We start from the raw sequence: 15,112 nt of genomic DNA, 5'->3' as shown, positions 1-15,112 counted from the left end.
TGATGAAGTTTCAGTCAGAAGCAGCAGCAGGCTAATGTAGGTATCTTAACAGTTGAAATAATGTGAAATGGAATTCCAGGAGAAGGGGTTTTGCTGAGAAAACAAGTAAAGTTTGGATAGAAATCTTCATTTTGTCCAGTGTTTGGGATAATGTAAAGATGCAAAGATTGTTTTCTATCCTGCTCCTGAGTTGGTTGAGGATACTGTATTCTCACTAGGTGTTGACCAGAGTTGTGAAGACAGTCCTTAATCTGCTTACAAAAGAGAACAATTTGAATATGATACATGTACCTGGGAGTGAATCGTGAGGCTGAATGAAAAAGGGTAGAGACTGGTTTATTTGGGAAGTAGGGTTGGTGGCTGGCTGCTGTTAGTCCCACAGTCTGAATGCACAGGGCTGTGTGCCAGGGGGCACTGATACCCTGCAGTGTGTGGAGGAGCTGCCAGTACATTTCTGTACGTGTGCGTTTGGTTCCGTAAGGAACCTTGGGGAAGCCTGTGGAAAAATATCTGAAGAAAACCAAAATGCCAAATGTTGGGTGTTTCTTTCCTTTCTTCTTTCCTTTTCTTCCTTTGGTTGTTTTAATTGTTCTGTGGTGGTTTTAATGGATTTGAGACAGTGGAGCAGCAGCTGCCTTTCTGATTTTTGGCTGCTTTTTGTGAATAATTTAAAAAGAAAATTTACATTTTGGAGACAAACCTGTGGGCTTTTTTATTGGTACAAACATTGTATTTAACACTAGGGGTTTTGTACAGTTTTTTGCCTTTTCTACTAGAAAACAATGTAAAGTGATTCACAATGTGATGAGAAAACAAATTGCCACTATGACCAAATGTAGAGTCTGTTCTGCAGTTAACGGGATTTAATCAACTCAAAGTCGTGGTTCAGTCGTAGAAATGCTTTTCTTTACCTTGTTTGAGCTGTTCCTTTTTTTTCTTGTTTTGATTTGCAAAACAAAATGTCTTTTTGTGTGAAATTGTGTTGTACTCTGTAGAGAATTACAGATTTTACTTTAATGGTTTAAAAAGCAGAGGAGCGCGTGTTGCTTTTCTGATCTGATCACAGAGTTTGTGTAGTGGATTTAAAAATGAAAAGATTTGTTACAAGTTTGGAACAAGCGAGTATGTGTTAAAGGAATTTTCTTCCTTTTGTGTGTGTGTGTTTTTTTTCTTTTTGTCCCAAAGGGCAACTTAAAGCTGTTTTAATTGCACAGACACACCGACAACAAGTCATTTTGTATATGCCAAGTGTGGTACCTTCCTTTGTTTATTTGCTATTAAACTGTTTGAGAAGAGTCCTTGTGTGTTGTATTTGTGTCTTAAGCTTGAGGTTCTTTTTGGGGTTCAAGTGTGAGAAGATGAAGAGAAAGATGAGAGAACTATTTTAGTTTCTTAGCTGTGAGACACAAAAATATTCATGGCCCAGTACCACTTGTTCTGGATGTGCAATATCACCCTGGACATTTATTTCTGTGTAAATGAGCTCCTTTGAGTGGAAATGGAGAAGGTTTTCTGGTTGATATACATCCATTTTGGATCATTTGACATTCAAGTCCCCCTTAGATTCAGAAAAGCTGAGGATCTTGGATAATGCAAACATGTCCAACACTTGGGAGTGAGGAGTGGGCATATCCAGCCTCACAGAACTGATGCCATACAGCCACGTGCCTGTCCATGCACTTGTGCTTTGGGGTGTTTCAGGGGCTCAATACCTTGGGCAGAGCAGCAGCCTCAGCTCTGCAGGAGCAGCACCAGTGCGTGGTGCTGCATGGGGTTAGAGAGGCACCAGCTTATGCCACTGTCACAAGCTGCACACTTGCCACTGCCTCCTTCCCCTTCTAGCAGCACTGCCAAGCTGTCTGAATCTGTCCTGGTTCTGCAGCATCAAGTACCTGCAGCCCTCAGCGCTCCTCATCCTGGAAACACTACACAGGGAAACTGCAACTGGGTTTGGATTACTTACTAGTGATAAGCCAAGGCTCCCTACTTTGCTCTTAGAACTAAGATATATTTTATGATATCTCATTTCAAATTAATAAAAAGTATTTGGCATAGCCAAAGCATTTCGAAACCTGCCACAAGTTTGACATGATTATTGCCTCTCTCAGAAGGAAAGTACCACAATGGCCATGATTTTGCTGCATTTCTGAAAGCTCCTAAAATTCCCTGATGTTATTCCTTCCTTCTGTCTTGCATCTTGGAGACTTGCAATCGTTTTTAGAACAGCCATGTTTCTCCTTCATGTCCTTTTCCTGTGTAATCTGGCATACTCTGTTTCACCCCATCACTTCCTACATGATTGTAAATCTGAGAGCACTTGCAAAGCATCAGGATTCAGCGCTGCATTCCTTGCCCTGAGCACACCAATTGGGGCATGAGGCACAGAGCCACCTGTTGCAGACTGCCCTGGCATCCCTGCAGTTAATTTGCAGCTGTTGAGGAGAGAGGCTGCAGGGGTTTCAGTTTAGATAGAACTTGAGGCCAAGGATGGAGAGAAACAATTGAATCAGAAAAAGGGTTTGTTTAGGTTAAATGGAAGATTCCAGCTTGTGCAGAAAGTTCACTCACCTTGTCTTACACAATCAAAGCTTTGCCAGCTACATCTTACAGAACTGACATCAGATCTCTCTTGGGTCAGAGGGGCTTTTTATTTTTTTTAAGGTTTTTTCTTCCATTTAAAAGGCCACCACCAATCTGTACACAATCAAACTGCACCCAAGAGCCAGTATAATAATCTCTGAAAATAATCAGCATTTTCACATTGTTGTTACATTTATCAGCATTTGTAGGAAATACATGAAGTTGTAGATGAAATCCTGATGCTGAATGTTCTAGGAGAAACCTTTTTCCTCTCACATCCACCTCCACCTTTCACTATTTGTTTTGACTCCAGTCTTCCTGATTTTACCTGCCACATTCTGCTCTCTTCATGCAGCCAGGAGTCACTGGGGGCATTATGGAGAGCAGAGGGGAGGAGGAGAAGCAGGTCAGTGTGGTCACTGAAGAAATGTGTGCATGAGCCACTGCATGTATGACAGGTAAGATTCCCTAACTGGATGTTACCAAGCACCATTCAGGCTCATTTATTTGCACTTCCTGAGGAGAAACTGTGGATCATTGACTGTAGAAGCTGTACCTGAATCTTCAATGAATTACAGCTATCTTGAGTCACAGACAGATGCCATTGCTTTTTTTGAAGTAGCACAGGCAGGCAATGCTGATCTTTTATCCCTCCTTATTTAGGCAGCTGCAGCTGGGCTCAGAGTGGTATGTTCCATATCAGAACATGTTCCTGGTTTTTTGAAAATGACCTGTTTGAACTTGATGGATTTAGCCCTTACTTTACTAGGGTATTGCAACAGGTGAGTTGCAAATTGATTCCTAAGAAACTAAGCACTGTTTCATAGTGCTCAAAAGCAAGGAGCTAAAGTGAGGTTAACAAAATGCAGGGCAGATCATCTCCCTGTTAGATGGGTTTTGTCAGGCTGCAAGGCACCCTCTTCATTTTGGCTGTGCTGTGTGGGGAAGGGAACAGTGCTTCGCTGACGTGGTCCAAAAGAATATCAGGATGAGTTTGTGTTACAGGGAGCTCACCTGTGGAAGGTTAATTTTGCAAAATAGTCTGATCTACCAAGAATGATAAAATTTTTGCTTTCCCCATTCCTGAGTCCTGGCTTGATTCGTAGCTTGTTACATAGCAGGCTTGTTACATAGCAGGCTCCAGTGGCTGCTTTCCTGGCCGCTTCTCCAAGTCTAGAAATCTGAATGGCCTCACCATTGTCATTTTCTTCCATGGGGACTGATCTTCTGCATCTTGTTTCCATTCCACCACCTACATCTAAGAGACAAAAGAATTACTGCAAGGAGGAGAGATTTTTTTAATATTCTGAATCGGACTTTTATGCAAGTCCTAAAATCTATAAAGTACCTAGCTAATAATTTCAACAGTGCTGCTGAAGTGATTTTTGCACATTAACCAGCAGTGCCTCACCATTAGTTTTCTTCAGGTTCTGTAGATTTTTCCATAATTTCTACTTCCAGAGTTTGAGACTACATATAATCTATGCTGAAATATCATCTAGCACATTACATCTCTGAAAAACAAAACTAAGTTAAATAATGCAAATATCATACTTTATATGAGCTCCCAAAAGAGAATCAGTCTTATTGTAGCAAAACCCTTCTACAATTTAAAACATTTTTCTTTTTGAAATATTTTTCTGAGGGAATTTTGGATAAAGGACAGATGTAACCCCTTAAGATCATGAGTGCTATGATGTAAAGCCTCTGGGTAGACTATTGTTCTTTATTTTGTGTCCTGCTTTCTTTAAGGATATTACCTCAGGAAGGCTCCCTTAGGTTTTTGTTGACAGACCAAGATAGTCTGATTGGTACCTTTGAGTTGATTCTGTGGGTATTTACCTTTGCTTGGGGAAGAATTGCAACAAAATTCACCAAGAATCAGGGAGGCAGCTGGAGACATGACTGGTTTTGCAGGCAGGTCTGTTAAAATTTCAAATTGCTTCTCTTTGCTCAGTAAAAGGATCACAAAACTGGTTCCTGGAACTTCTGCATCTGAAAAACATTCAATATCCCTGTAGCATTCTCCACCTGCCCCCCTCCTCCCAGGTTTGGTGTATCTTCTTAAGAAGGACTGAATAAATCTCTGGACCACCAAGGCTGCAGCACATTGGTGAGAGTATTAAATGTGACTCCTAGAGGAACCAGTCTGATTTTTTCAACAGAGTGTGGGAGACATAAAGCTATCTTTTAATGGGGCTAACACCTCTCCTGCAACCAAAAAGTGCAGACGCCTGTTCTTCTGTGTCTTTATTGTTATTCATCATAAAAGATCATCAAGTTCTGGATGCAGAACTTAAGCAGTGCTGTTGACAACTTCTGTTGGAAACTTTTGGAGGACTGCCACACTCATCTGATGACAGGGAGCAACATTCAGTCAAGAACAAAGGTTTTCAGCATGGTTAGCTCCTTGTTCCTAAAATTAGGAAGTCAGAGGTGTATTTGCAGCAAATCTGTGACAGAGCTGACCTATGTCCATAAAAACAGTCCATGATGCCAACTGAGGTCCTCAAAAGGGAGGCTAATTTCGTACCTAGCAAAGTATCAAGTCCATTGTTGCAAGTGTAACGCTGCAGCTGCACGTGTGTACACACTGAAGTTGCCTTGTTCACACTGACTTTTAAGACATATATTTTTCCTAAAGCTATTATTCTGACTCTGCTTCCTCCCAAGCTAGCCCACCACCACCAGTGCTTGTCTAAGGAGATGGCCAGAGAGGAAGGAGACAGCCGAGGCATCCCGAGGCTGTGACTGCAGCCAATTGTCTCTCCCTGGGGTATTTATAAGCTGCATACCGGCGGGCAGGGGTGGGCAGTTGGCACCGTGACCTTGGGAGCTGGGGAGCCTGACTAGAATTCCTGGGAGCCATGTGAGCTGGACTGGCAGGAGCAGCTGCAGCCAATGGGAAGGAGACCAGCACTGGCTGTTCAGATTGAGTTTCACTCCTGTGGCTTGAGATTTTTCTCTTTCTCTCCCTGTTGTGCTTTTGCTCTTTGTTTATGGGATTGGACAGACGAATGCACTGATGGAGCCCTAGCAAGCAAGATGTTTGCCTAGTGGATTTGGGATTCTGTCTTCAGTGCTGAGTAACCACTTCTTGCCATTGCCTACCACAGCTCCAGCCCCCTGACATGGCTGGGCTCTCACGGCTCTGGGGCCTCTGAGCACAAAACCCGCCCTCTTCTAGTGGGGCATTTTACGTTGTGCTCTCTTGTAAGCACATCCTTTTTGCTATCCTTAGAGGTTAGTGTATGAGGCTTTTTAATCCATGGGAGATGGGTCAGGACCAGACAAAGCAACAGATAGAGAAAGGACTCCATCTTTACCAGTCTAATCAGACCGAAAAGGCCCTGCGAGTCTGGATGAGGGTTTTGGAGAAGTCTGCGGATCCTGCTGGCAGGTTTCGGGTTTTGGGTTGCCTCATCACTGCTCATGCAGAGATGGGCAGATACAAAGACATGCTGAAGGTAAGGTGAACTGGAGATGAATGCATGCCATTGTGTCGCAGCCGCGATGGAACGTGGCTGGAGATCAGAACCTGAAGTGGGGGGTGTTCTGTGTGTAACAGAAAATACCAGCCATTGAGTGCATGTTCTGGGCTGCTGTGATCACTGTGCTCACCAAGAGCTCCAGACCACAAGATACACAGAATATGATTTTTCACTGGGTCTGGTTCATCAGGATTCCTGGGTCATTTAAGTTCTCTAGTTTTTCATGGGAAGCTGTCTTGATTACTTCCCACATACAGGCACACCATGTTATCAGGCTTCAGGAGCAGGTATGAGAACAGAGCCTTTGTCCACTACAAGCTGTTTACCTTCTGTATGTCAGCATAAAAGGAAAACTCTAAGTAGATTCTGTAGAATAAGTATCGCTCTTGTGGAGACATGTCTGTTATCTTGTTCAGCTTCTGGCTGATATCTAAAATAGATCTTATACTGGGGTTTTCTAATTGCAATTATTTGTTTGCCAGGGGGCTGAACAAGAGGGAAAAGAAGATGCTGCTTTGGTGAGGTAATTGAGACATCCCAGATGTCTCACAATTGAGGTCAGAGAGCAGCTTCCAGTTGTCAGGACAGTATAGAAGAAAGGATATGGGGCTTGATGGAAGAGTGGTAAAAAGCAGCTGAAGTTACATTGCAAGCACATGAGGATAAAGAGTTTAATTAAATGAACAAAAAGAAGCTGGTATGTGGATCTGAGAAGTAAGAGGATGTGTATAGGGAGCAGCAGGCAGCATTTGGGAGAGCAACTCAAGAATCTGTAAGACAAGGCAAGAGAGTGTTGTAATAGTCTTAAGAAGCTATCCCAGCCTGAAATAGGGTCTTACTAAAGGGCTTTGGTATCTTCATCCTGATGTTTTGGGTTGCCTCTTACTAGACTGGCCATTATTCAGCATTTAGAACAAAATGTGAAAGGGGTGTCTACATCTCATTGAAAAGTTTTTGGTAGCTCTGTTTGGAATTGGAGCGAGGAGAGGGGAACACCTCACTGATAAAGCCATGCGCATGTCAAAGCCCTATATTGAAACCAAATACTTAAGATGAAGAAGAAAGGAGAGATATTAATACACCTGGAAAACATTTGAAGACAAACAATTTTGTTAAGTGGTATGAAATTAGGTGCTGGCAAAAACAACAGACTGACTGGGGAAGAAAGAAGAAAAAAAGGGTAAGGTGTACCTACCTGAAGGAAATACTGAAGACTTCATGGGGAAAAAAAAAGGCAAAGGAGTGAGCTTTGTATACCCAAACATAATTCCTTGCCTAAGAAGAGAACAGAAAGTGGGATCAGAGTAGGTAAATTTTAGTTCTTCACAGTATTAGGAAGGAAAAATGGCTTCAGTCAAACTGAAGATTTTACAGAACTGGTCAAAGGATAGAGAAAGGAGAACTTTAGCAATAAGCCATTGAGAGAGGAAATATCAGGATGATGAGTCAAAATGAGTCAAAATTAAAGGCATGAAATAAAAAGTAATTTAAGAAGGGCTGTGATGCTCAACCTCTTCTGGAGAGGAAAAATTACTTTGCACCAAGAGAAGAGGCTGTGGCAATCAGGAAATACTGAAGAACTTGTGCAAAATTAAGGGAACGTGGAGAAGTATGAGCTAGTGTGCATCACTGAGTCCACATAGGAGCTTTCCTAAACTGTAATGGAAACTGAGAAGATGATTACAAACCCAACATACACAGTTTATGGTTGGTGATGTTTGGGGGTTTTGTTTGGGGTTTTTTGTGGTTTGGTTTTGTTTTGTTGTTTGGGGGGGGGTGGTTTTTTGTTATTGTTGTTGGGTTTTTTTGGTTTGGTTTGGGGTTTTTTATTGTTGTTTTGTTTTTGTTTCCAAAGAATGTAAAATGTTCTAGTAGCCTAAATTATTATGTGTAGCCACGATATAAAAAAGAAGTAATTGATTTCTTTGGAATTTGCCATCCATAATCCTGATAATGTCTAAAGAAAATTGCTAACTATTTACCTTTGGTACTGATACTAATTCAAGCCAGCTTGAATGCTTGTGCTTGCTTCATCACAGAACATAAAGAGTTACTGCTTAGAAGAGTTTGCAGCCAGAAAGAGACTTCATTTAAGAGAACAGTATACAACAAATCCTCGAGGTTATAGAACCAAGACTGTCAAGATCAAGACTGCAATTTATTAGCAGAAAATTCCTTAAAGAAGTAGCTCACTTTTTTCTATTAATAGACTATTTTAATACCTTAGGAATTCCAGAGAAAGTGGGATACATTACAATGAGTGGAAGAAAACAGAATTGCATTGTGTCAGATGTTTCCTGCTTCACCAGCTTCCCTTTAGGGCCATTTAACAGCTGTTTTCCCCTTACAACCAGCCTAGCTCATCTTCCCTGCCCAGAGACTGTGTGAAGAAAGGGAGAGGTTTCTTCTGAGTCTTCATAGGCCTTTTAAACCACCAGATAACTGCTCAGTGCATACAATGCTTCTCCATATGCTGATGGCCTTGTCTGCCCTGCTCAGAGATGAGACTCTTTCTCCAGTACAGGGTGCTACTCTGTGGGTGCTTGAGCTGTATTTAAATAAACTACACACTTTTGTAAACACTATCTTCTCTACTTAAAGTTTGCAGTGGTCCAGATTGACACAGCACGGGAGCTGGAAGACCCAGATTTCCTTACAGAGAGCTACCTAAACCTGGCTCGCAGCAATGAGAAACTCTGTGAATTCCAGAAAACAATCTCTTACTGCAAGACATGCCTCAACATGCAGGGTACCACTGTGAGCATGCAGCTGAACGGCCAGGTGAGCCTCAGCATGGGCAATGCCTTCTTGGGCCTCAGCATTTTCCAGAAGGCTTTGGAGTGCTTTGAGAAAGCTTTACGCTACGCACACAACAACGATGACAAGATGCTGGAATGTCGAGTCTGCTGCAGCCTCGGGAACTTCTACACCCAGATAAAGGTACAGTAATCTAAGGGACAGGAGGGTGATTGCCCCACAGATTCAGGGAAGCACTGGAAATCACATGAATTTCAGCCTTTGTCTTTCCTATAGGAAGTGAAGTACTGAGAGAGCACTGTAAGCCAAAATCCCTTTGTAAAATCCAAATGGAGTACTCTCCTCCACAGTAAGGATGGGAGGATTAGTGTCATGTTTACACAGCACGGCAGAAGCAGCTGTGAATATGTGTGTTGAAAAGATCAAACTTAGCTTCAAAGAAGATCACATCAGAGACACAGGGCTGGCAGCCAAAAGTCATGGAGTCACTATTTCTACCACTATTGTAGGCAAATAGCTGCCAGCAAGCTGTAGGTAATACCAGGCAGGGACTGAGCACAGGGGTGATTTGCCAGTTCTAACTTCTAGTACAAACAGCAAAAAATAGGTTTTTCTCACAAAGTCCTAATTTCTTCATTCATAGAAGATCATCACATGAAGTGTGGTGACCAAAAATAAAGAAAATAACATTGTGCTGAACACTTTTCAGGTGTTAAATAAGAAGGGAGAAAGGAAATTTGAGAATCTGTGGTTTCCTTTCTGCATTGTGGAGAATAAAAAAAAAATGAGGACTTTTCCCACTTCTTCGGTCTTATATAACTTACTTGAAAATGGTTTTAGATATTAAGATAAGTTTTACATAATTATTGTAAAATAAGATTTATTTCTAACATGCTTTTAATGCAAAAAAATGTTTAAAATGTATTATTACTTTTTGTGAATTTGATGAGGCCAGGAGTCTTAGTTCCTCTTTCCTGCAATGATGGATAATGAGCTTCTTGGAGATCCAAACTCACCGTTTAGAGAAAATGAAGGCTACATGTGGATGTTACAAGTAGAGATGATGTAAGAGCAGAGAAAGTTTTCAGCCTTTGCTTATAGAGGAGGGTAAATGGTTCCTGCAGAATAAAGTTATGGCATACTACATAAAATTCATTTGCTGGGTCATTGCCCCAGTGTCTTGAACCCAGAGAATAATAAGGATTCAGTATATGGCAATTCCATCTTTCACAATTTGATATCCACCGAAATACTGCACGTGGAAGAGGAGCAGCATGACTTTAAAGATGTGCAGAATTCTGTTAACTGTTGCAGTGTTAGTAAATGAAAAATAGCTGGTCTTTTTCCTTTTCTCCTTTTTGCTTTATTTTTGCTGTGACTGCTGTCTGTGTTCTTGTTGCCTTACAGGACTATGAGAAAGCCCTCTTTTTCCCATGTAAAGCTGCTGAGCTGGTGAATGACTACGGGAAGGGCTGGAGCCTGAAGTACCGTGCCATGAGCCAGTACCACATGGCCGTGGCCTATCGGAAGCTGGGGCGCCTGGCAGACGCCATGGATTGCTGTGAGGTACGGGGCAGGGGCACAGCTGGGGGGCTCTGCCAGGGCATCCTGCCATGCCCCTGCAGCAAGAGAGATACCCTGCCATTCACACTTGGCTGTAGATCTTCCTGCTGCCTTCCAGTCTTAGAGCTGTAGTTTCTGTAGCCCAGAGGGCTTCAAAATTTGGGTCTACAAATGGTCCTTGGTTAGGAACATGTGAAAAATATTTTCCTTGCCTTAAAAGATGGTGCCATTTCTTCAGAGCTGAGCTTTTAGTGGCTGGAGTCCAAAGTCCCAGCCTTGCTGTTTTGAACCAGGAACAGGCTGTTCTACTGACCAGAGGCAATTTCTTGCAGGAGTCCATGAAGATTGCCCTGCAGCATGGTGACCGGCCGCTGCAAGCACTGTGTCTGCTCTGCTTTGCAGATATCCATCGCAGTCGCAGGGACGTGCAGGTACAGCTCCTTCCTGCCAGGAAGGATGGGAGGAATAGCAAGAGGGCATGAAAAGAGTTCATAGCAAAACATGTGCTTTCCTCCCTGTGTCTGCAGACAGCCTTTCCTCGGTATGATTCTTCCATGAGCATCATGACAGAGATTGGGAACCGCCTGGGCCTGGTGCAGGTGCTGCTAGGAGTGACTAAGTGCTGGATGATCCAAAAGGAGCTGGACAAGGTCAGTTGCAAACTTGTTTCTACAGAGGTTTGTAGGACAAGACTAGAGCACAGTCTTGTACTGCACAGTTCAGAAGAGGGTGCAGTTCAGAAGAGACCTGTACCCCCTTGGTTCTACCAGCAGGGTCTGTTGCTTATAGAGTTATATTTCTTTGAATGGTCTCTCTCAGCCAGGGATTTGTTACTAATGGTAGGAACATGCATTCTGAGTCAGACTGCTAAGTTACAGAATTGCCTCATTAGTCAATCCTGATGACTTTTAAGCTCTATGCTGAGAAACCAGCAATGGAGGAAGGATGCCTTATGCTCTGAAATACATTCCCGGCCTACTTTTTAGTTCTGTGACTAAGCTCATTAATGTGCTAATGATGTTTAGACAGCTCTACAGCTCCACCATGTGCTTTGCAGGCAAATGTGACATAAAATTCTTGGAGAAACTGACAGTCTGTAAACTCTGATGTGAAACAGAAGAATGAGAGCAGGAATTTATTTGGGGATAGACAACCAGTCAAGATAGAACAAGGGCGTGAAGCTACTTATACTAAAAAGGCATAGACAGTGTGTATGTGTGTTAAAGTCCAGACTGCACTAGATGCAGCACATTACATGGCAGGAACATTACTCAGCCACAGAATTAAATGCTCAAAGGTTAGCCCTGGACTAGCTCTGAACAACTGTGCACAGTGCCACATCAAGATGCTGGTTGGGTCTAAATATGATGAAATTTCGCTCTTATCACTCATATTGAGACATCAAGAATTTTAGCTCAAATGAAGCAACCCAGACATCAGTATGTCCAGCTAGACAGGTTCAGGGTGCTGTCAGCATCAGAGTGCCTCCATCAGGGCATCAGTTGGGTGAGACACACGGTGCAATCTCAGTAAGTAAACACAGTGTTTGTTAGCAATGGGAGGAGAAACTGTGGACTTGAAAAGCTAGCTCAGTATCAAAAGAACGGGACAGGACACAGCAGGTAGGCCTCTGCAGGAGACAATATTCAGAGCACTCATCAAACTCTTCCATTCACTGATTCTATCTCGAGCCACTGTCTGATATCAAGCAGCTCTCACTTGTGAGAACATGATGCGGGCTTTGCACAGAATTCTAATCTCACCAAATCCCACAGAAGAAGAAAGTGGAGGAATCTTGTATTCTGTTCCAGGCAATTGAGGGAAATCTGCCCTGAGGCAGGGACCTTATGTCTCTTGACCAAATGTGACTTCCTTAGATGTCACATCCCTGATTATTCACCCAAGCCTGGTCTTCAACATGGCAGGCCCAGTTTCCATTTCTCATGCTACTCATCCCTGTATCAGTTACTTAATAAAGCAACTTGCTAACTTTCCACTTGCAGATTACCTGGTTTTGCTCAATCTTCTTCCGTCTTCCCAGTCTCTTTGGCCTGTTAGTCCATTTCATTTGCATATAATGTAATCAGTGCTATTCCAGATCCTCCCAAGCTGCTCACAGCTTGCTTGCCCTCATTCTTGTACAGTCCAAGACAAACTGTCCCCTAGACTTTTCAACATCCTTTCCCTTGCTCCACACATTTCACTGTGATTCTTGTTCACAATCATTAATTTCAGGAGTTTTCAGTACACACTCAGTCTTCCTAAGCACAGTTCTCAGTTATGTTCTCCCTGCTGGCCTTTAGTTCCTGCTTCCCTCTCCTACATTTCCTTATCCTAGGCTGTTGCTGCCACCACAAGTCTAATGCCATCTCCTCTGCATTCACAGCACATTTTTGCATTTCATCTAGTCCTCTCCTGCTACAACAGCCGTAATGCCAAATTATAGGGTAGAAATTTTATAATGTTCCTCCTGAAAACTACTGCATCACAAGGGAGACCTCTTCTTCCCCTTGGACAAATAGGAAGCAGATCTCAATTGCTCTGGAAAAGAGAGACTAATTATCAGAACAGCAAGGAACACTGTGACATCTAGGTGAAAGTAGGGAGTCATTTGGTATGACAGCTGCTACATTAAACATTTCCTTCAGATTTTAAAAATGGATAGCAGAACACTCCTACATGACACCATGTGTAAGTAAGGCAAGGTGGATATATGAACAGCAAGGAAAAAATGGATAAGTGTGGTACATTGGTGCTGGTGATCCCTTTCCTCACCCCTGGTACAAGTGAAATTGAAGTTGCCCAACAATTATTAAGCCTGCAAGCTAGGATGGGGACAAGGCTTGCTTTGCCATCCCAGCCCCAAATGAGCATGTGCAACTGAGTTTAAATAAGTCTGTATTCTCTCTGCTTGGGGACCAGCCTCTGCCAACAGTGACACAGTGTCTGTGACAGAAATGTAGCTCTTGTATTACTTGTGGTCCTTCAGAAACCAGCCTTTTCTTACAGATTAACTTTGGTAGGGGAGGGAAATCTGCCCTCCCAAGAAAAAGCTTTTTTGATTCTCCAGTGTTACAGGGATACTTGTTAATCCAAATTTTACTCTGTACTTCTTTACCTCTTTTTTTAAATAATTCTCATAGGACATTCATAAAAGCCTGGTTTTCAGATATTTGGCTGAGAACTAACAACCAGTGCTCTCAATTCACAGGCTCTGGAAAGCATTGAAAAGGCACAGGAGCTGGCAGAAGGACTAGGGAACAAGGTAGGATCCTTTTCATCATTCTTCATAGTCTTGTGTCAGGCAATATAAGATGTCAAACATTGAAGGCTTGTCGTTGCTCATTAGCATTCCTATTAACCAGTGAGTGTTTGAGATTTGCTTTGTCAAAAAGTCTTTGGTTGTGGGCAGTTGCACAGATAATCATCAGTATGCAAGTCTGAAAAATGAGTGAGGAGTCACAATGGGATAGGCAAAGGAGAATGAGAAGCGGTGAAAATGGGGTGTGAAACAGACAGAGAACTAGAGGATTAGAAGTCTCTTCTTGAAAAACATTTTTGCCCTGAGCAGCAGCTGAACTGTGTGCTGGCTGGAGGCAAAGGAAAGTGATGTATGTCAGGGGTAGCTCAGGGAAACCAGGAGTGGAAGAGCTGCTGAGTGTCTCAAACCTGGTGTTACCTTTTGTGACACAAAAAAGAAGGGTTAATGACAGGAATTGTTGAGGCCCACTGATGTTTCTCCAGCTGGCTGTTGGGGCTGTGGTGTTCCCACTCCTGTTTCTGGTCTGTGCTCACCCTGTTGTCCACTTGTCTTATGTTTCTGTCCTTCACCTGCAGCTCGGCCTGCTGAAGCTCCACTGCCTGTGTGAAAGGATCTATCGCACAAGGGAGCAGCAGCAAGAATTACGTGACCATGTAGTGAAGTTCCATGAATGTGTGGAGGAAATGGAGCTGTACTGTGGCATGTGTGGAGAGTCCATTGGGGAGAAAAACAACCAGCTCCAGGCACTACCTTGCTCCCATTTCTTCCATTTGAAGTAATTAGCTGGAAGCACTAAAATTATTATCATTACATTAGTCATAGAAAAGAGCTGCTTAAGCCCACAGCAGTCCTATGCACACTGTTCCCCAGGTCTTTGTCTTGATCCTGCCTTGCAGGATCCCATTGCAGCACTAAGAGTCTCACAGCCTTGGAGGCTGAGATTTAGCCATCATATCCATCACACTCCCACTTGTCCTCTAAATAATTATTTACTGATGTCCTCACTTTGTAGGTGGTCAGCCCAGTTCACAAATTCTTATTTGACTCCTCCTGGGTAATCAGTTCTTCACTCCCAGGGGCAGTTTGGCTTTTTCCCACATCCCCTCACTTTCTCCCTTGGCTAGTGGCAAACAGAGGTGAAGTTGCTCAGACTCTTATCATGCTACTGCCATGAAAGAAGTTAGCTGCACCATCATTTTATTGTAGAAAAAAACATGAGTGTTACAAAACACTCTGAAAACTAATCGGGAAACTAAGAATTTAATAACAAAGTTTCACATTGACCCCATGATTAGCATCAAACTACTGGGCAGTGAGAGATGTCCGATGAGCTCTGTGGAAATGTCTCCAGCAGTACAGAACAGACTTTTGTACAGGAATTTGCCCAAGTGCCTCCCTGGAAGGGATGGGAAGGAGATGCAGTCCCTGCCGGTGGCGCGAGGGCCACGGGGAACAGCTC

The 15,112-nt window shown here is 42.9% G+C and overlaps 1 protein-coding gene across 1 annotated transcript; it reads left to right on the top strand.

Annotated features, from left to right (window-relative positions):
• The first annotated feature begins 5,442 nt into the window (after window positions 1-5,442).
• Window positions 5,443-15,052, top strand: RAPSN (receptor associated protein of the synapse). Its single transcript, XM_005419463.2, has 7 exons — window positions 5,443-6,047; window positions 8,673-9,011; window positions 10,236-10,394; window positions 10,724-10,822; window positions 10,919-11,041; window positions 13,603-13,656; window positions 14,229-15,052. The coding sequence occupies exons 1-7, from the start codon at window positions 5,832-5,834 to the stop codon at window positions 14,430-14,432; spliced, it is 1,194 nt and encodes a 397-aa protein (XP_005419520.1). The 5' UTR covers window positions 5,443-5,831; the 3' UTR covers window positions 14,433-15,052.
• Window positions 15,053-15,112: the final 60 nt, after the last annotated feature.

This window comes from Geospiza fortis, unplaced genomic scaffold (genome assembly GCF_000277835.1).
Source record: "Geospiza fortis unplaced genomic scaffold, GeoFor_1.0 scaffold66, whole genome shotgun sequence".
Classification (NCBI taxonomy): Eukaryota; Metazoa; Chordata; class Aves; order Passeriformes; family Thraupidae; genus Geospiza; species Geospiza fortis.
The sequence above is the reverse complement of the archived record's forward strand: the minus strand, read 5'-3'. Positions and strand labels throughout refer to the sequence as shown.

What these genes read in the sequence shown, in the direction of transcription:
- RAPSN (XM_005419463.2), top strand. Translation starts at nt 5,832, where the DNA reads ATGAGGCTTTTTAATCCATGGGAGATGGGTCAGGACCAGACAAAGCAA. An exon ending in GATACAAAGACATGCTGAAG is followed by an intron (nt 6,048 to 8,672) that starts GTAAGGTGAACT and finishes CTCTACTTAAAG; the next exon opens with TTTGCAGTGGTCCAGATTGA. An exon ending in CAGAAGGACTAGGGAACAAG is followed by an intron (nt 13,657 to 14,228) that starts GTAGGATCCTTT and finishes CTTCACCTGCAG; the next exon opens with CTCGGCCTGCTGAAGCTCCA.